A 20,167-nucleotide genomic window follows, 5' to 3' on the forward strand; every position below is an offset into this window, starting at 1 on the left:
AGTCCTGCGGCCCGTGTATGGAGGAAGCCAGACTAGATGGTCACAGAGGTCCCTTCTAAGCTATGAATCTCCAGGCAATTAAGAGTCCGGTCAATAGGAACCCTTGTGGCAAAGCGAAGCTACAGTTCCCCAAGTAACGAAAAGGGAGGTGTTACCTGTACAGACTTCTTTGTAGGTGGGGTTTGGGGTGAAGCCTCCTGCGTAGCCCACCTGGGTGGAGAAGACGCCTGGCAAGCTCCAGAACATCTTCTCGACTCCCCAAAAACATCCCATGCCTGGAAAGAACAGGAGATCGAGAAGGTGATTTCAATGCAAAGAGCTTAATCTGAAACCAGGGAGCGTCAGTTTGTCCTCAGTCCAACCCTGGCAGGACACAACCTGCTTTGGGGCAGGTCCCTTTCCTGCTCTCCAGTACACCCATGTGCAACGGCCATTGACTTCAACGAGCACACCACGCCCAGGCATCAGGGCCAGGGTTGGGTCCTAGTTCAGCATGTGGCTTTTAACACCACAGACAGGTTTGCAGAGGAGGTGGGTGAACACTGCGTGCAACTAGCAGGGTGTTACAGAGTCTCTGGTCAGATCGAATTCTCCCACTGATCTGAAGGTGGGGGACCTATATGGCCCTTAATAGCCTTCAGGACTGTGAACGGGGGAGCCCGCCAGGAAGGGGCTGTTGACAGTGGGTGGAGGGGCTGACCAGAGATGATGAATGAAACTGAGCAAAGGACAGTTGCCAGCAATTGCTTGTCGGTAGTGAGATCTAGGCTGTGGAACAGCATCCCCAGGACAGAGGGGGCAGCTTCTGCTCTTGGGCTGGAGAATAGACTCCAGGGGGCCTGACAGCTCTCCTCCTCCCCCCCGCCATCTCTAACCTCAATGGTTCATCCTCCCCCCACACGGCCGAGTCTGGTCCCAATGGACAGTTGCTGCTCTGGCCCGAGTTCTAGAAGGAAGGAGGAGGGGGCAGCCCGCACTCTCACCCAACCGATGCCCCACCACCAAGTTAGAGAAGGGAGAGGGAACAAACCACACACCGAAAATGGCCATCTGCATTCCCTCTGGGAACGGCGGGAGCGTCGCGTTCCCGCTGACGGCATGCTTGGCTGCAGGAGGAGAGACAGACATGGATGAGCCCCTTTGCCAAGTCTTTAATAGCCATAATCCCTAGTTCTTATACAGTGCTTGCCATCAGAAGATCTCAAAGCACTTTACCAAAGGAGGTCAGTATCTTTGTCCACATTTTACAGATGGGGAAACTGAGGCACAGGGCAGTGAAGTGACTTGCTCAAAGTCAATCTGGAAGCCGAGGCAGAGCCGGGAATAGAACCCAGGTCTCCTGAGTCCTAGCCCAGTGCCCGAGCCACAAAGTATTGAAAGCTTGCCACCGAAGCGTTAGCTCCCTGCCCGAGAGGGGCACCCGGAATCCCCACCCCCAGCTAGACCCAAGAGTCATGTCAATCTGGGACGCCGAGACAATCTGTGATCCCAGACCCGTCGGTGCCATTCATTGTGCTGCACCAGGAGGTTTTCCAGCTTCCCCCAGAGATGGCCTTGTGGACTCCCCCCGCCTCCCACCGAGGTCTTACTCATTAGGCACAAAGAGCATGCTCAGCCCTGCTCAGACAGGTCAAAGAGACGTTTGGGACCTGGCCCATCGCGACGAACCCACCGCCTAAAATAACCCCATTCCTTCAGCCTCTGGTGCCCTTGTGCTGGGTGTGTCTGGGGTGGCTGCATTCAGATCCACTCACCAGGAAATCTCAGCTCATTTCTTGCACCTGGCTTCCAAGGAGGGGCCCCCCCACACCCCATTCCCCAGTTTTCACAAGGTCAAGGAACTCTCCCTCCTCCAGGGTCACAGGCAGAGCATCAGCAACTCAGCTGGCATAAGAACCCAGAATCCGCTTTTGTTACAGCGACTGGACCACACACACTGGGCTGCGGGTATACAATGGAAACCCAGGAAACGCAGCACGAGGCCCTGCAGCAGCTTCTCTTTGCCTGTCGCCCGGGGCTCCATTGCACACATGATCAGCCCCTCCGGCGGTGTGAAACTCACCCCTCAGGCCCCATGGGGAAGGCGTAAGTGGGACTCAAGATCTGTGCACCCCCCATCCTGGCCCTTTGCTGCACTGGGGTGAAATTTCACCTTCATAGCTCAGCCGTTCCTATAAGGTCAGTGGCACGGCAAGAGAGCACAGAAAAAACAGCCCTTCAGAGTCATCTAAACCCCCGAGTCCCAGGGCCTAAACAGCAGGAGGAACCATGGGAAGGGGAAATCAGCGCTTTGGAGGTTCCTAACGCTAGTTAATTTCATCAAGGACTCAGGGGTCCAAGCCTTTAGTCCCTTCTATCTAGATGCCCCACTGAACTGTATGTTTGGAGAGGGAGTAGCATACCCCGCCATCCATCCCACAACTGCTGGATCCCTGGCCAGGACTTCAGGAGAGTCTGTGTGGGACTATCATAGGCTGTGTTAGCCAAGAGCCAAAGGGGACCACAGGCTCTGTCTGGGTCCAGCAGCTTCCACAGGGAATCCTCTTTCCATTCATCACAGCAGAACCCTGGCCACAGGGGCATCCCCATCAGAAACATGATCTGCTGCAAAAGGGTCCGAGCTCACGGGCATCGGGGGGCGTAGAAGATCATCGGAACCACAGGACCGGAAGGGCTCTCCAGGGTCGGAGAACCCGGGTCCCCTGGTGTGGCAGGTCGCCCCATCCACAAATCGAGCCCCATTGATCTTAAAACGAGTTAGGTTGCTTGCTCGGATGCTGCCTCACAGCGCATCAGCACCACAGCCCCAACTGCTTGCTAATCCCGGACCTGTAATAGGGTTATCCAACACCCCCACCACCAGCTGGGGATCAGCCTGCACAGCCCCGATCTGCTCCTTTGTCTCTTCCCTATGTCTCTATTTTAAGCCTTTGTATCTTCCCGGGGCCTCACGTTCACTTGAGAAGCGAGGACAACTTTTGCAGAGACCTTCCCCGCCCCTCCACCCACACACACACCCACAAATGGGAGAATCCATGTTCATAGACAACCTGGGAGAGATCAGCTGAGAGTCACTGCCTTAGTGCTCCTAGCCGGGACCCCCAGGGTGAGGGGTGGGGAGGAGCACACACAGCCCTGGCAGATTAACACAGCTCAGCTCATGCTGCTCTACATGGGATGAGGATGGCACATAAGCCAAAAGCTCCTCCTGGCAAGCAGGAGATCACCATGCATAATGGCCTGAAGCCTGCTGCTTCGGTGTTAATAGCGGGGCCGCTCCCAGAGCCAGGAGAGCGATGGGGGTTCAACAGGGGCGTGGGGAGAAGGGTGTCTGTATATGGGGCTGCCCGGGGAGGCAGAACCAGCTTCTCTCCCCCAGCCGCCGGGGCAGGTCGCTTCTCGGGAGCGGACTGCAGGATGCGCAGATGATTTATGACCGTGCCTGTACAAGGGAGAGGAGGATAGAGCTGCTTGGCACTGGATGGTGCCAGTGGGGGCAGACGCCATGCTGGATTCCCACACACAGCTCTGTGATGCTCCTCGATCCCGACCCACAGCCCACCCTGTTATTCCAGTCCTGGCCCCTATTCCCAGCCTGCAGCACCTGATTATTCCAGTCCTGTTCCCCCACTTCCCCAGCACTGGCAATGCCCCTCAAACCCAACCCACAGCCCCCTTCTTTGCCAGTCCTATCACCCCAGCTCTGCCAGTGCCCCTCAAGCCCAACCCACAGCTCCCCACCACCACGCTAGTCCAGGCCCAGGCTCCTCACACAGGCAGTTCTGCAGCGATCTCTTTCCCCCCGCCCTTCCGCCTCTCCCAGCTGAGCATCTCCACAGAGGGTTTTCGGAGCTGCTCTAATTCCATAGGAATGACCTGGGGGCAGTTCTCTGGCCTGCATTATACGGGGAGGCCAGACAAGATGATCACAGTGGTCCCTTCTGGCCTCGGAAGCTATGAATAGCACACTGCCATTCTCGCAGCATGGACGCCCCTGGGTCGGTGACGCCGTGAAATACTGAGCACCGTCAGAGTGTTTTCACTTGTGTCCCAGTGATCAGGAGCCAGGTCTGCAGAAGCTAACGACTGGGAGCACGAAGCCCAACGGGGCTTGCTGAGTGGAATCTCCTCCCCCTCTACCCCAGGCAAAGGATCAGCCACTGAGTAGCTGTGGTCACAAGGCAGAGCATCCTTCTCCTAGACCCAGGGGTTTCTTTTTTCTCTGGCAGCGTAGCTCACAGGGAGCCACAAGCAATCACAGAACCTCAGGGTTGGAAGGAACCTCACGAGGTATCTAGTCCAACCCCCTGCTCAAAGCAGGACCAATCCCCAACTAAATCAGCCCAGCCAGGGCTTTGTCAAGCCTTAAAGACCTCTAAGGAAGGAGATTCCACCACCTCCCTAGGGAACCCATTCCAGTGCTTCACCACCCTCCTAGTGAAACTGTTTTTCCTAATATCCCAACCTAGACCTCCCCCACATCAAAACCCATGGCCCATCTCCCACCAAAGAGCCAGATCTGCAGGCAGCAGCGTGCGTGACACAGGTGTGCTCCCTGCCAGCCCACCTGAGGTCAGAGCTGTGTGAGGACCAGCCGAAGTGGGACTCTTTGGAGGAATGGAGTAAAGGGATCTCCACTGGGAACAGGGCGCCTGGCCCCACCCCAATCCAGAGCACCTTGCCTCCCCCATCCCATTCTGCTTACAACTCCCTCCCTGACCCCGCTCCAATACGCCTCCGCCTTCTGCTCCAAGGCAACCCACTTCTCCCACCCCATCAGGGCTTAACACCACACCTGGACAGGGCAGGGCAACACAAGAGGCATTTTGACCTCCCCACTCAGTAACATGGGCTTTCCTCACCCTGCCTCACCATCCCTGCTTCGTCTAGGTGGTAGGTAAGGTCTAGGAAGCAGATAGCCACTCTTACTGATCTGCAAAGTGCCTGCCACTCTGTTGGCACAATATGCAGGGAAAGATTGGAGCCCGGGGGCTCTTAGCCTTATACCAGCTGTGGATCTACTCTGCCCCCAAGTCCTACAGAGAGCTGGTGTGCACAAGAGGGCAGATAGTAAAAACTACCACGTGAAGAGATGTTCGATACACAGCAAAGCAATAAGTGACCCGTGAACTATAGGTGGGTGAGGACGGAAGAATGGAATCCTGCTACTCCAGCGAAAAGGGCATGCATGTTAGGATGACACAGGAGGGCCATAATTTTGGGAGAGGACATGTGTCTGGCCCTTCACAGGGGCCCCTTTTACTATGCGAGCCCACGTTTGATTTCACAGAGGCATAATATGTAAAACTCAGGTTCCTCATGTAGCATTCACACAGCATGTAGTTTGTCCTACATTGGCCCATGGTGGGAACAAATTAGATGAGGAAACTGAGGGTTTAAGACCAACATGTTCAAAGGTGTTCCATTAGTTTTGGGTGCCTGCCACAGGATAATTGGGCTGGATTTTTCATCACGTCTTGAGCAGCTGTTACAGCTGACAGAAGCAGCATGTGCTCAGAAATCAGGCCCAAAGGGTCTCATGATGGGCACCCAAAATTAACAGACCCTTTTGGAGAGAAAGTGGCTTAAGCGACTTGCCCCTGGTCAGACAGCAAGTCGGTGTCAGGGCAGAGAGCGCAACCCAGAGATCCCTGCCCTCTGATGCAGCACGTTACCCTCAGGATCGGCCTTCCTTCCTTCCATCCAGTAAAGGGTTGGAAGAAAAGACCTTTGCCTTAAATGTCTTCAGGGCTTCTCCTCCGCAGATCTCCTCGTTCTCAGATTTACACATCCCCACACAGCACTCCAAGCAACCTAGCAGCTACGCAAGCAATTCCACATGGGGGGGAGACTCCTGCCAGCCTTCACTTAATGCCATATACCGGCTTATACTGTATCTGCATCCGCCTCACGCACTCTCCTAACAGACCTTCTGCCAGAACCTAGCAACCAAATGGGGTGGGCTAGGGACCCTCCCCACTAGGGAATCATCACTAAGGGAACCCTGTGGCCCACCCTCATCAGCTCCCCGCGTCCGTGAGGTGTCGCTGCAGGGTAGTAAGAGCCAGCACCGGCACACAGTCCCACCCCAAGGGAGTAACCCAATCGCCCCCCCACCCCTCCCGGGGCCGTGCCCACCAGCTCACTCTGCAGCCCCCGAGAGCGACCCCAAACGGCCAGACGGGTGCAGCACTGGGACAGGAACGGCTCGGTGGGGCCATACGGGATCATCTCTGCAAGGAGGGGGCCCTACAGAAGGCCGGCAGGTCCCGACGCTGAGCTCTCAATCGACCTGAAAGATCCACTATGCCGATCGCTCCTAGATGGGCTTATCAGACTCTTTCATCCCGTCCCTGCTAATCAAGGAGCCTCCTCCTGCCCTCTCCCACCCCACAAGGCAATGCTGATGAGCCCAGTGTCTGTACATTCCCCCAGCCGTCCACTCAGATGGAACGATGACTCTCCATGGTCCTTATCCCACCTCAGCAGACATAACGCTTTCCAGCTCTAGCCACGGCCTCCCGCGCCGTGCCCCCACCCCCACCACAGCAACAGTGACGCTGCCAGGACACAGCCAAGGAGGCTCCTAGACCTCGGAGCCCAGTCGATCCCAGCGCAAGGGCCACGCCGGCGACTCCAGGGACCTTAAGATCAGGGCGTGTGATCACCATCCACTGCACAAGGGAGCACCTCCAAATGTAGGGAAGAACCCGACTTCACGCAACCCAGCCCCTTACAAGGAGGCCCAAACCCCATTCCCCACCCCGAGCCCCAGCTCCCTTGATCACATACCCGGACTGGAGCCATTTTATTCTGCTTCCAAAGCACACAGCTGCCGCGGAGGTGGGGGTGTCTTGTCCTGATTTTCCTAGCTGCCCTTGGCTACCTGCTAAGGACTCCGAAGGTTTAGTAGCCAAATGTGAACAGACTGGAGAGAGTTGGGGGCCAGGGAGGGGAAGAGACACAAAAGTCCAGAGTTGGGCTCGGGTCTGCGAGGCGTTTCGCTGGCAGCGCAGCCGGGCGGCTTGGCAGCTCGCAGACAATTCCTTCCCTGGCTCCGGCTCTCTCCCGTTTCCCGAGAAGGGCGGGCAGGCTACATAATTTCCTTGGCCCGGATTCAATTCAATCAGCGCAGGAGCGAGCTGCGCTCCCCAAACACCACTCCCGGCTCCGCGGGGAAAAAAAAGAAAATCTCACACAGCCATCGATGGTTACCAACAATATGTGGGAAGACGAGATTTGTTCGTATCATCTTCCCCCCCTCCAAAAAAAGCAAAGGCTTTGAGCCCCCCCAACTTCCCCCCACCTCCTACCCTCAACCTCTCCGCCCCCTGTATCCCCCCCCGCTCCCTGCACCATCAGCCCCGAGCCACGCCAGCCTTCCCTGGCATTGCTGCCAAGCAGCCTTGGCAGCCCTCCAGCCTGTGCCAGCTTTATTCTCTCCCTCTGTCTCACGCCTTCCTTGCCAACCTCCATCTCAACTCCCAGTGTCTCTCCGTCCCCCCAACCCCCCCTTTCCCCGCCCCTCTCTCTCTGGCTGTTTCCCCTGCTTTGCAGATCCAGGGCGTGAGCCAACAAAGTAGGAAGAATCAAAAATTCACAGCAATTAGTTTACTTAAAAAAAAAAAAAAGAGAGAAAGAAAAGCAGCAGTTTACCAACCTCTGAGCATGGGCCTCCCCCCACCATGCGGGCCGGTGCCCGTTGGACCCCTCCGAGATGCCCGCCTTGTGCCCACCGCCTCCGGGAGCTTCTGAACGCCGGGAAGTGGGCAAAGAGAGGGGGTGGGGCAGGAAGAAAGAAAGCGACAGAAGACCAGGCAAGGAGGAGGCTGGCAGGAGCTGGAGATCTCGCATCTGAGCGGTGCCAGGCTCTTCCCCCCCTCCTGCCATCGTGAGGGCATCTGCGGGCAGCAAAAGCAGCCACTCTTTTATATGGCACCAGCCTGCTGAGGTGCAGAGCATCATGGGACAGGGAGAGGGGAAAGATAAAAAAAGAGGGGGTGGGAGAGAGAGAGAGAGAGAGAGAGACAGAGAGACAGACAGACAGAGAAGGAATGAAAAATGACATGCAAGTTTCACCTCTGGAGAAGGTCACTTGGTGACTTCCGAGAACAGGGCTCAGACCCACCCAGGGGATTTAAAGAGAGGGGAAGCTAAGCTGCTGCCAGCTCTTCCTGGGTGAAAGGAGACCAAGGCAGGAGCCCCTGCTCACCACGCAACACCAGAGCTCATTTCCCAGCAGCCTCATCCTGCTGCACCCCCCGATTTGGAACCGGTGCTGACGGATTCCCCGGTCTCCCATGACGGCGCCTGTTGAGATGGAAGCCATAGGTCCCAGACACCGAACCCTTTGCTTTCCCCGCAGTTCATCTCTGAGCATCAAGCCATGCACCTCTGAACGCCCAATCCACGTGTGGGAACCACACACACACACACACCCCTTGAGGGGAAGGTACAAACTTTTTGAAAGAGGAAAATAGCACCCAGTCTAACTTGCCTGTGATTCACTTTAGGCGGGACACTGTTTGCGAAAGCATCTCTACTGCTGTTTACTATACTGCTGGCCTTATTATCAGCATTGTCCCTTATTAAATAGAAAAAGGATTGCAGCAAAAACCCCAAACAAATAGGGCCTGCTTTTCCAGTGCTGATGCCTGCTTGTATTTCAGGGGGCTTAAAGCTAGCCTGGTCAGTTTCACCCCGGTGGCTAGTTAGTTTCACTCGCCCAGCACAAGGCAGTTCCAGAAGCAAATTTCCTCCAAAAGTTAAAAACTATGGAAGCCTTCGCGTTCATTGAGGGACTGCATGTTTAGGGCTAATACTTTGGCCTTGCAGAACGTGGCAGCGTCCATTCCCAGCCTTCCTGGATTCTCACCTGTCGGCCACATTATCCAGCACCTTTTACCTTTCCATCTCTCACCGGCTTTTGGTCCCAGTGTTGGCAACTCTTAGGGTTTTATCACGAGTCTTGCAATACATTTGGTGTTTCTTCTTAAACCCCCAGATCCTGCAGTCCTGGGATGATGCGAGACTCTCTGCGCTCTCCAAAAAAGCAGGTTTCTAGCCCTCATAGGTGTGGAGAAAAGATTAAAACTATGATACACACACACCCCCCACACACGCTCCAGGTGCCGGAATGCAAATAAAGAGACCTCCACCATCTGTTTGGTTTTTAATATCTATGATTTTAAAAGCCTAGCTCATGATTCTGGGGGGGGTCAGCCGCACTGTTCTTCAATGCTTGGGGCTGGTAATGCTGCGGCCGTTTGCACGGTGGGGTTGGCAGAGGGCGGGAGTGAAGACCAGGAAAACCAACTGATGAAAAAGGGACAGAAACAGACATTTACATGGATTACTAATAAGGATCACTCTGGATATTTTTTGTGAAGACACAATTTGGGGAAGGGATATTAAACCTCTGGGCTCAAGCTGCTCTCTAATCACTAGGGATTAGGATGAGACCTAACGTAGGGGGCAGATTATCCCATACCTGTCTGCTGTGGAGTGCTTAAACCTGTTTCTGAGGCGTCTGGTGCCGGCCACCATCACAGACAGGACCCTGGGCTAGGCAGACCTCGGCCCTGATCCAGCCTGGCTATTCCTATGTTCCTGAAAATGCACTGGATTACAGGACCGAGCGACTGTAACAAACAGCCTGAGTTGGGGGAAGGGGGGAAGCACCCCCCCATTGCCAGGGATACAGTAATCAGGGCACAGAGCATTATTGGGACATTCCCCAGCAACCAGTCCAGAGACCAAACAAGACGAGAGGCAGATACAGACCACAGCAGATACAGCCTTGGAGAGAGACAGCCAGAAGCGTTAACACCTTCACTGCCCCCTGCTGGCCAGCAATGGCGGGGTTAGGGCATCAGCATGAAGGGCGCCTGCAGCACTGGAGGCTCCATAGCCAGGCGCGGTCATGCCCACCCTCATCTACCTTGTGCCTGGCTGAGGAGATTCCCCGGCACGTCAGGCAGCAGGAATAGGGGAGCTGCCTTCTCGCAGTGGTTCTCCGACATGGGCGAACATTTGCAAGGCAGGAGGGCTCTGTTCCAGTGTGAGTTCCTTCGTGATCCCAAGAGGAGGGGACTAGAGGTCTCATAAGAACATATGAACGGCCATACCGGGTCAGACCAAGGGTCCATCTAGCCCAGTATCTGTCTATCGACAATGGCCAATGCCAGGTGCCCCAGAGGGAGTGAACCTAACAGGCAACGATCAAGTGATCTCTCTCCTTCCATCCATCTCCATCCTCTGATGAACAGAGGCTAGGGACACCATTCCTTACCCATCCTGGCTAATAGCCATTTATGGACTTCACCACTATGAATTTATCCAGTACTCTTTTAAACGCTGTTATAGTCCTAGCCTTCACAACCTCCTCAGACAAGGCGTTCCAAAAGTTGACTGTGCACTGTGTGAAGAAGAACTTCCTTTTATTTGTTTTAAACCTGCTGCCTATTAATTTCGTTTGGTGACCCCTAGTTCTTGTATTATGGGAATAAGTAAATAACTTTTCCTTATCCACTTTCTCAACATCACTCATGATTTTATATACCTCTATCATATCCCCCCTTAGTCTCCTCTTTTCCAAGCTGAAGAGGCCTAGCCTCTTTAATCTTTCCTCATATGGGACCCTCTCCAAACCCCTAATCATTTTAGTTGCCCTTTTTCTGAACCTTTTCTAGCGCTAGAATATCTTTTTTGAGGTGAGGAGATCACATCTATACACAGTATTCGAGATGTGGGCGTACCATGGATTTATATAAGGGCAATAATATACTCTCAGTCTTATTATCTATCCCCTTTTTAATGATTCTTAACATCCTGTTTCCTTTTTTGACTGCCTCTGCACACTGCATGGACATCTTCAGAGAACTATCCATGATGACTCCAAGATCTTTTTCCTGACTCATTGTAGCTAAATTAGCCCCCATCATATTGTATGTATAGTTAGGGTTATTTTTTCCAGTGTGCATTACTTTACAATTATCCACATTAAACTTCATTTGCCATTTTGTTGCCAAATCACTTAGTTTTGTGAGATCTTTTTGAAGTTCTTCACAATCTGCTTTGGTCTTAACTACCTTGAGTAGTTTAGTATCATCTGCAAACTTTGCCATTTCACTGTTTACCCCTTTCTCCAGATCATTTATGAATAAATTGAAAAGGATTGGTCCTAGGACTGACCCTTAGGTAACACCACTAGTTACCCCTCTTCATTCTGAGAATTTACCATTAATTCCTACCCTTTGTTCCCTGTCTTTTAACCAGTTCTCAATCCATGACAGGACCTTCCCTTTTATCCCATGACAGCTTAATTTACGTAAGAGCCTTTGGTGAGGGACCTTGTCAAAGGCTTTCTGGAAATCTAAGCAGACTATGTCCACTGGATCCCCCTTGTCCACATGTTTGTTGACCCCTTCAAAGAACTCTAATAGATTAGTAAGACATGATTTCCCTTTATAGAAACCATGTTGACTATTGCTCAACAGTTTATGTTTTTCTATGTGTCTGACAATTTTATTCTTAACTATTGTTTCGACTAATTTGCCTGATACTGACGTTAGACTTACCAGTTTGTAATTGCTGGGATCACCTCTAGAGCCCCTTTTAAATATTGGCATTACATTAGCTAACTTCCAGTCATTGGGTACCGAAGCCGATTTAAAGGACAGGTTACAAACCTTAGTTAACAGTTTCGCAACTTCACATTTGAGTTCTTTCAGAACTCTTGGGTGAATGCCATCTGGTCCCGGTGACTTGTTAATGTTGAGTTTATCAATTAACTCCAAAACCTCCTCTAGTGACACTTCAATCTGTGACAATTCCTCAGATTTGTCACCTACAAAAGCCAGCTCAGGTTTGGGAATCTCCCTAACATCCTCAGCTGTGAAGACTGAAGCAAAGAATCCATTTAGTTTCTCTGCAATGACTTTATCGTCTTTAAGTGCTCCTTTTGTATCTCGATCGTCAAGGGGCCCCACTGGTTGTTTAGCAGGCTTCCTGCTTCTGATGTACTTAAAAAACATTTTATTACCTTTGGAGTTTTTGGCTAGCCATTCTTCAAACTCCTCTTTGGCTTTTCTTATTACACTCTTGCACTTAATTTGGCAGTGTTTATGCTCCTTTCTATTTGCCTCACTAGGATTTGACTTCCACTTTTTAAAGGAAGTCTCTTTATCTCTCACTGCTTCTTTTACATGGCTGTTAAGCCACGGTGGCTCTTGTTTAGTTCTTTTACTGTGTTTCTTAATTTGGGGTATACATTGAAGTTGGGCCTCTATTATGGTGTCTTTAAAAAGGGCCCATGCAGCTTGCAGGGATTTCACTATAGTCACTGTACCTTTTAACTTTTGTTTAACTAACTCCCTCATTTTTGTATAGTTCCCCCTTTTGAAATTAAATGTCACAGTGTTGGGCTGTTGAGATGTTCTTCCCACCACAGGGATGTTAAATTTTATTATATTATGGTCACTATTTGCAAGCGGTCCTGCTAGAGTTACCTCTTGGACCAGCTCCTGTGCTCCACTCAGGATTAAATCTAGAGTTGCCTCTCCCCTTGTGGGTTCCCGTACCAGCTGTTCCATGAAGCAGTCATTTAAAGTATCAAGAAATTTTATCTCTGCATTTCATCCTGAAGTGAAATGTTCCCAGTCAATATGGGGATAACTGACATCCCCCACTATTATTGGGTTCTTAATTTTGAAACATCTCTAATTTCCCTTAGCATTTCATCATCGCTATTACTGTGCTGGTCAGGTGGTCGATAATAGATCCCTAATGTTATATTTTTATTAGAGCATGACATTTCTATCCATAGAGATTCTATGGAACATGTGGATTCACTTAAGATTTTTACTTCATTTGAATCTACATTTTCTTTCACATATAGTGCCACTCCTCCCCCTGCATGACCTGTTCTGTCCTTCTGATATATTTTGTACCCCGGAATGATAGTGTCCCATTGATTACTCTCAGTCCACCAGGTTTCTGTGATGCCTGTTATACCAATATCCTCCTTTATCACAAGGCACTCTAGTTCACCCATCTTGTTATTTAGACTTCTAGCATTTATATCCAAGCACTTTAAAAACTTGTCCCTGTTTATGTGTCTGCCCTTTTCTGATGTGCCAGATTCTTTTTTATGTGACTGTTTATCATCTGATCCGGCCCTTACACTATCCTCTTCCATCCTCTGCTCCTCACTATAACCTGGAGATTCTCTATCATCAGACTCTCTCCTAAGAGAAGTCCGTGTCCGATCCACATGCTCCTCTGCAGCAGTCGGCTTCCCCCCATCTCCTAGTTTAAAAACTGCTCTACAACCTTTTTAAGGTTTAGTGCCAGCAGTCTGGTTCCACTTTGGTTTAGGTGGAGCCCATCTCTCCTGGATAGGCTCCCCCCATCCCAAAAGTTTCCCCATTTCCTAATGAACGTAAACCCCTCCTCTCTACACCATCGTCTCATCCACGCATTGAGACTCTGAAGCTCTGCCTGACTACCTGGCCCTGCGCATGGAACTGGGAGCATTTCTGAGAATGCCACCATAGAGGTCCTGGATTTCAGTCTCTCCCCTAGCAGCCTAAATTTGGCTTCCAGGACATCCCTCCTACCCTTCCCTATGTCATTGGTACCTACATGTACCACGACCACCGGCTGCTCCCCAGCATTGCACATAAGTCTGTCTAGATACCTCGAGAGATCTGCAACCTTCGCACCAGGCAGGCGAGTCACCATACGGTTCTCCCAGTCATCAAACTCAGCTATCTATGTTTCTAATGATCGAATCTCCCATTACTAAGACCTGCCTTTTCCTAGAAACTGGAGTTCCCTTCCCCGGGGAGGTAACCTCAGTGCGAGAGGCAACCCCAGCACCATCTGGAAGGAGGGTCCCTACGATGGGAAGGTTTCCCTCTGCTCCCGTTGATTGCTCTGCTTCCCTGGGCCTTTCTTCCTCCTCAACAGTGCAGGGGCTGTCTGAGCGGAGCTGGGACACTTCTAGAGTATCCCAGAAAGCCTCATCAACATACCTCTCTGCCTCTCTTAGCTCCTCCAGTTCCGCCACCCTGCCCTCCAAAGCCCGTACGTGGTCTCTGAGGGCCAGGAGCTCCTTGCACCGACTGCACACATACACCACCCGCCCACAGGGCAGGTAATCATACATGCTACACACAGTGCAATAAACTGGATAGCCCCCACTCTGCTGCTGGGCTTCTGCCTGCATTGTCTCCTAGTTAATGGAAGGGTGGTTTAAAGAAAAAGGTTTTGAAATGTGGTTTGGATTATAGGTTTTAAGGGGACTACAGGGGAACAGATAGGACCGACAAGGGACCCCCGCTCCCTTCCCAAACTTCCTTGCAAAACTCCCTGTCAGCAGCCCCTGGTTGCAAGCTCCCTGGTCGCTTGTGCACAGCTTTATAAAGCCCTGACCTGAGTGAATGCCCCACCCACCGATTAAGGCTCAGCCAATTACCAGAGGCTTCTAGCTTTCAAACCTTCCTTTGAAGCTCACAGCCTCCAACTGCCAGCCACAGCACATGGTCCTTCTCCAGAGACGGAAGGCCAGCGCCCAGCCCCTCCTTCCACACCGCCAGCCCCATTCACTCGAGCGCGATCGAGAGAGAAACCAGCTGCTCTGGGGCAGCCTGCGAGGCACTGAATGGGTCTGCCAGCCCCCCACTCGGCTGTGATTAGCCACTGGGACAGCAGACCACAAGGACCATCACACATCAAACAGGACTCGGGGCTCATCACTCATAGGAGAGAGCAGCAGGGTGGAGACGCTTCCTGGGTTTGCCTTATCCTGCCTCCGTCACCCTCCATTCACTCCCAGCCCCCGGCAGCAGCCACAACTCATCTGACCAGAGGGTCGGCCCAACTCTCCTTTCCCACCTCCCTAAGCCACCTGGCCCAAGGCTCCCTGCTGAGCAGCCATCCCTTCCTCACCCCCATTCCCCACTCACATCACCAGTTCCCAGCCTGAAGCATCAACTAGGAGACCCCAGAGTTTAGCCGGCACCCTGTGCCGGGAGGTGCAGATCATTCACTCCCCCACCTTAGTTGAGCCCTTCCCAAATCCCATCGGTCCCTATTCTCCTATTACAGTAGCCCCAGCAAAAAACACCACATGGCTCCATTGCGTTAGGTGCTGGCCATACATGCTAGAGTTAATCTGACTTCCCGTGGGGTGACCTACTCTGATCCGAGGCACAGGGAGATCAGCCCGCCCCCATTTCTTCTGATTTAACAAACAAGGGGGAGAGTAGAAAGAGCTTCGGGGGAAGAGGGTGATGGTGGAGGACTCGCTGTGGGGACCAGTTTACACAGGGATTGGAGAAACTGGTGGCGACTCCCAATAAGAGTAAGCCAGGCTGGCGCTAGCCCAGCCCCTACCCTGCTGCCCTCTCCTCATTTGCTAGGGAAAGGGGAGGGGCCTGGGTAAGGACCCCACCCCAGAACCAGTGGCTCTGGCTGGATAGAATTCCTCCCACTCCAGGGAGCAGGGCTGCAGGTGCCACAACTTTCTCCCAGCCACTGCCAGAGACTGAAGGCAAAGCTCAGGCTACCTTCACTGGTACTACTGCACCCGCACATCTGTCTGCCCCGTGTTAGCCCCTGCTGCCAGCTGGGAGAAGGAAACCCTCTTAATACCCCACTACAGACCACACAGGAAGAGGACCTGGCTTGTCCACTTCCACCTCAGACCTGCTGCTTAGCTTCATGACATACCTGCCTGACCCTGCCCAGCCTGGGCGTGCCCAGGTGGGCCTTTTGCATCTATACACAGCTGGGTGGGAAGGGCTTTGACACATGCCGGGGTGGGGCTCCTGCCCGGGGATCTTCAGCATAGTTAAGTCATTATCCACATTTTACTGGTGGGGAAACTGATGCAGGGACGTGACCTGCCCAAGGTCACCCAGCAGGCCAGTGGTAGAGCTGGGACCAGAACCCAGGTCTGCCTGAGACCCAATCCAGTGCTCCTTTCACCAGGCCACACTGCCCCTCTAATTATAATGTATGTATTATTAATAAGCTCACCAGCAACCCAAGATCACATTTTACACAAGCCAGGTTAAGCCTTGCCTACCTCCTGGGAGGAGATGGGGTGGGGGGTGTTCACAATCCGCATTTGCAGATGGGCAAACTCCGCAGGCACAGAAAGTGACAAGGCAACATAGACACCCCCTCCCAGCAAAACCGTGGCAGTGCTAGGCATAGAAGCCAGGAGTCCTGACTCCCAGATCCCTCCTCTAACCACTGAGCAACACACCCTCAGGTCTGTTTTGATCAGGATTGGAGGGGGGGTGTCAACGGGACGCGTTAGCAAGCACGCTGCATCCTGACACTTCACCATGACTGGCTCTGCATGTGTCAGAGTCGATGCTGCCAGCACGGGCCAATGCCCCTTTATGCCCTAGTCGTGCGAGGCCTTGACACCAGGGTTTCTTTCCTTGTGCTCCCTCCCGGCCTGTCCCCACCTGCCGTCTTGTCTCACATGTATATTGTAAGCTCTGTGGCATGGGGACTGCCTTTGGGCTCCATGTTTGTGCGGCTAGTACAACAGGTTCCTGGTCCAGGCCTGGAACTGCTAGCACGTGGGTGAGACACCTAATAACCAGCGTGCAGTGCCCAGACCACCGAGGCCTGGGTGCACAACTGGCCTTTCTAGGCACAACTACAACACAAACGGAGAGTAATAATCTGAAGAGCCTAGTGGGGTAGGAGGCCAAGCACTCTCACACTGGGGCCGGAGACACAGTCCCAGGGCACGCTGCCAACATCGCGAGTGAAGAAATCAAAGCCGCCTCGCTGCCACGGGGACAGAGTTCCCCCGGCGCCCGGACACACTGGGGAGGGGGCACCATTTTAGAACCGCACCCTGAGGCTTTCGGAATGGCCTCTGGGAATCATAAACCTGCAACTCCCCACCCCGCCCAGGGGCACGGCCAAGCTCTAGCGCTCTATTGTTCCCCACACGTAGCACCCATTTCATGCATCGCATGGAGCCAGATGCCACAGCAGCACAGGGACCCGTTCCCCCAGAAAGCCACAACAATAGGGCTCCACGGGCACTGGAGGGTGGCGTCCCCTTGTGGCTCTCTCGTACACCTCCCTCCCTTGTGCTCCCACCATCCCTCGGCCTGGCGGGGGGCAGCGTCTCCTGAATAGTCTTGTTCCACAGACACGTGGGGAGCGCTGGGGAGGAGAAGGCGGAGGGGGCAGGGAGGAAGGCTTCTGGGCATCCCTCTCATCCTTTCATTCCTCTGCTGTATCCTAGCAACACCATCTGTTGCCATGGTGAGCACAGCCCACCCTCCTCTCCCCCCATCAGCGTGACGGGAGCCCTGTTGGCGGCGGGGCCTCATTCCGCAGCACAGCCCCCCGCACAAGCCCAGAATACAAACGGGGGCGACCGAGCGCGAAGGTGGGGGCAGGGACACAGGAGGCAGCCCCTCTCACATGGATGCTCAGGGTGAGCTAACAGCATGAGGCACATCGGACAGGCCCCACGGCGCAGGGGGACTTCAGCAGGACATGCACCCCAGGGATCAGCTGCTGGGGGCTTCCTGCTGGTTCCTTCCCCCCAGGCACGCTCCCTTGACAATCCACTGCAGAGCTGGTCACTGGGCCTCCAGACTCCCAGAGCCTTTGGGAGGGTACAGACATGTGTGAGAGCCCCCTCCCCTCATCCTACTAGGGAGGGGGTTGCACATAGGGCCAAAGAATGACCTCTGGTCCCAGCCTTGCTCCCCCTGCCCTGCTCTGCCCTCGGCCCCAGCCTTGCCTCCCCATGGGGCTGACTGGCTCTGCTCCCACCCCCACACAGCCAGCACTCTCCTCCCACAGGCCTCCCCCATGGATAAGCTCGTGGGTGGGAATCCCAGCGAGGGAGGGGGGCAGCGGATGGCTCGGCAGGGCTGCTAACGGGATAGGAAGCGGGTCAGATGGATTGTGGGGTTGGCCCCAGACACCGCCACAGTTGCAGACAGGCTCCAAGGCAGAGAAGTCCCTGGCATGGGAGGAACGTAAGGCTGCCATAAACAGGCTTGCACTTCGGGGCAGGGCGGGGGACAGGGCATGGCCGTAGCAGTGCAGGCTGCAGAGCCGTCCCCAGGGAAGCTGCTGGAAGTCAAAGGAGGCCCAGGGACATTCTCACTTTCATCAGAGTCCCACCAGCCCCCCGCACAGGCAGCATCTGGGCGCACAGCCACCTTTGCCCTCCCGTCTCGCTGGGCTCACCCACACCACACCCCGCTCCGAATCCCCAGCTCATTCCCAGCCAATGGGGCTGATGTATGAAATGAGTTTCAGTGGGTCTCAGCCAGGTCCCAGCAGCCAGCCACTCACCATGCAGAACCCACTTTCCTAATGGGACAGTGCCACAGAAACAAGCAGATTCAGCGCTGCTCTCTTAGCTCCAGCTCCGGGCGGGGGCCCAACGGCACTGGAATGAACACTGGCACCAGCCAGTCAGACCCCGTCCCACCTCACACAGATCAGCCTTTGCTAATGACAATAGCAAAGGCTGACCTGTAATTTCCTGGGGGTGGTAGCCGGCGGGGGGGGGTTGCTTTTCATCTTCAATCAGGCCCTGGCAGGTCTGACGTGGGGAAGGCTGTAGGCAATGGAACGGGTGCAAGGGGTAGACTCCTAGCTATGGCCCTGCCCTGGAGAGGAGGGTTGTTCTGGGGGGCACCCGAGTGCCCAGAAGCGTTGGCTTTCCAAGCCGATCCTAGCGCTAGAAAAGGGAGCTTTTTGCTCTGGGAAGAAGCCAGAGCTGAGTGATTCAGCTTTCCTGCCTGGCCTCCGAGCGAGCCGAGAAAGGGCAGGAAAAGGAGACAGGTCACTGCAGCATTCAGCCCGCCAGGCACACAATCCGAACAAGACTCATTGCTCTCCCGTTGTTGTCAAAAGGCTCAGGAGGGCCCTGTGGCGTGCCCTCCCCTGCCTAGGGCAGAAGAGCTCACACAGGGCCTTTCCCCTACAGCTATGGTATCGAAACAGCCCCTGGCATCCTCTCCCCCACCCCATCACCGTGGCGGCAGCAGCCGTTTAGGACAGGAAGTGAAGAATGCCACAGCCAAGCCACATGACGACAGGAGGGCATTTTGGGAGCCAGGACACCGAGCCAGCCCAGCAACAATGAGCACTCATGAGTCTCCCCGGCCATGTACATGGAAGGTGGGCACTAGACTGGCACTCAGGAGATCTGGGTTTAATTCCCAGCTCCGTCAGTCTCAGCGTGTGCGACAGTGGGCAAGTCACTGAATCGCGCTGGGTCAATTCCCCCATCCTTCCTCCCACCCTTTGTCTGTTGTCTCTTTGGGGGCAGAGACGCTCTCTCAATCTGTATATATAGAACCTAGGGCAACTGGGCCCACCTCAGCTGGGACCTCTGGCATATGCCAAATTGATCCTACCGGTTCGGGTCTGCCAGGATCACAGGGCTGCCCCAAGGCTTTGGGGTGGGGGGGGGGGGCGCGTCAGTGAGATGTTTATAGTGAGTCCACACCAAATGTAACCGCCTCATTCTATGTAAGCCAGGCACGTTTTGAATCTTTACGTCTCTCCCTGCCCCAGCCACTAAATCAGAGCCTCACTGAGTGATCCTTTCAGCCCCAGGATCGGTTTGAGTCCCCAGGAGAAAAATGGCTAGCGGCTGGATCATGAGAAACCGGGGTGAATGAAAGAGTCAGAGGAGGATTAGGGGTAGGGAGGCCCTGAGCCAGAACAAGCGGGGGCCCCTGGCCACTCCTTCCACCTGCAGTCCCCGCCCCTACCCCATCTGGTGCACCCCCGTTCTTGGCAGGAGCACCAGGTGGGCAGAGTGGAGCAAGCCCCCACACACTGACCTCGCTCCCCATCAGGAGCGCCGAGCAGGTTGGGGTGCAGGGCCACCCATTTTTCCTGGAGCCCCCCAATTGGCCGGGGCCCCTGGACACAGGCCCTGGTGGCCCAGTGGCTAATCCACCACTGGAAGGTAACTGGGAACCCTTCCCCCCTAATTCTCTGCGTGGCAATTTTATGGGCCAACAGTTCACAAAGTCCAGCCCTATGGGGCATTTCTTAAAGGGGCCCTGCAAAGAAAGTTACATGGCCCTGTGCCCCTGGTTTTGCTTCTTTATGGTGGAAGCAGTCCAGATTGTTCTTTTAAAAAACA

General features: G+C 54.0%; 1 protein-coding gene across 4 annotated transcripts in view; it reads right to left on the bottom strand.

Moving 5' to 3' along the window:
- The window catches only part of LOC127039207 (peptide methionine sulfoxide reductase MsrA-like), a 47,220-nt gene that overhangs the window by 24,056 nt on the left and 2,997 nt on the right, over positions 1-20,167 (bottom strand). For 2 of the 4 annotated variants that reach the window (XM_050932522.1, XM_050932524.1), the window contains exons 1-3: positions 7,661-7,914; positions 1,038-1,106; positions 156-275 (exon numbers count right to left, since the gene is read on the bottom strand). In XM_050932522.1, the coding sequence (XP_050788479.1) occupies positions 156-275; positions 1,038-1,106; positions 7,661-7,901 (430 nt within the window). In that variant the 5' untranslated portion in view covers positions 7,902-7,914. Of the gene's footprint in view, positions 1-155; positions 276-1,037; positions 1,107-6,792; positions 7,142-7,660; positions 7,915-20,167 lie in introns of those variants that run through there. The other 2 variants (XM_050932525.1, XM_050932523.1) reach the window with 2 other exon arrangements.

Source organism: Gopherus flavomarginatus, chromosome 22 (genome assembly GCF_025201925.1).
Source record: "Gopherus flavomarginatus isolate rGopFla2 chromosome 22, rGopFla2.mat.asm, whole genome shotgun sequence".
Classification (NCBI taxonomy): domain Eukaryota; kingdom Metazoa; phylum Chordata; order Testudines; family Testudinidae; genus Gopherus; species Gopherus flavomarginatus.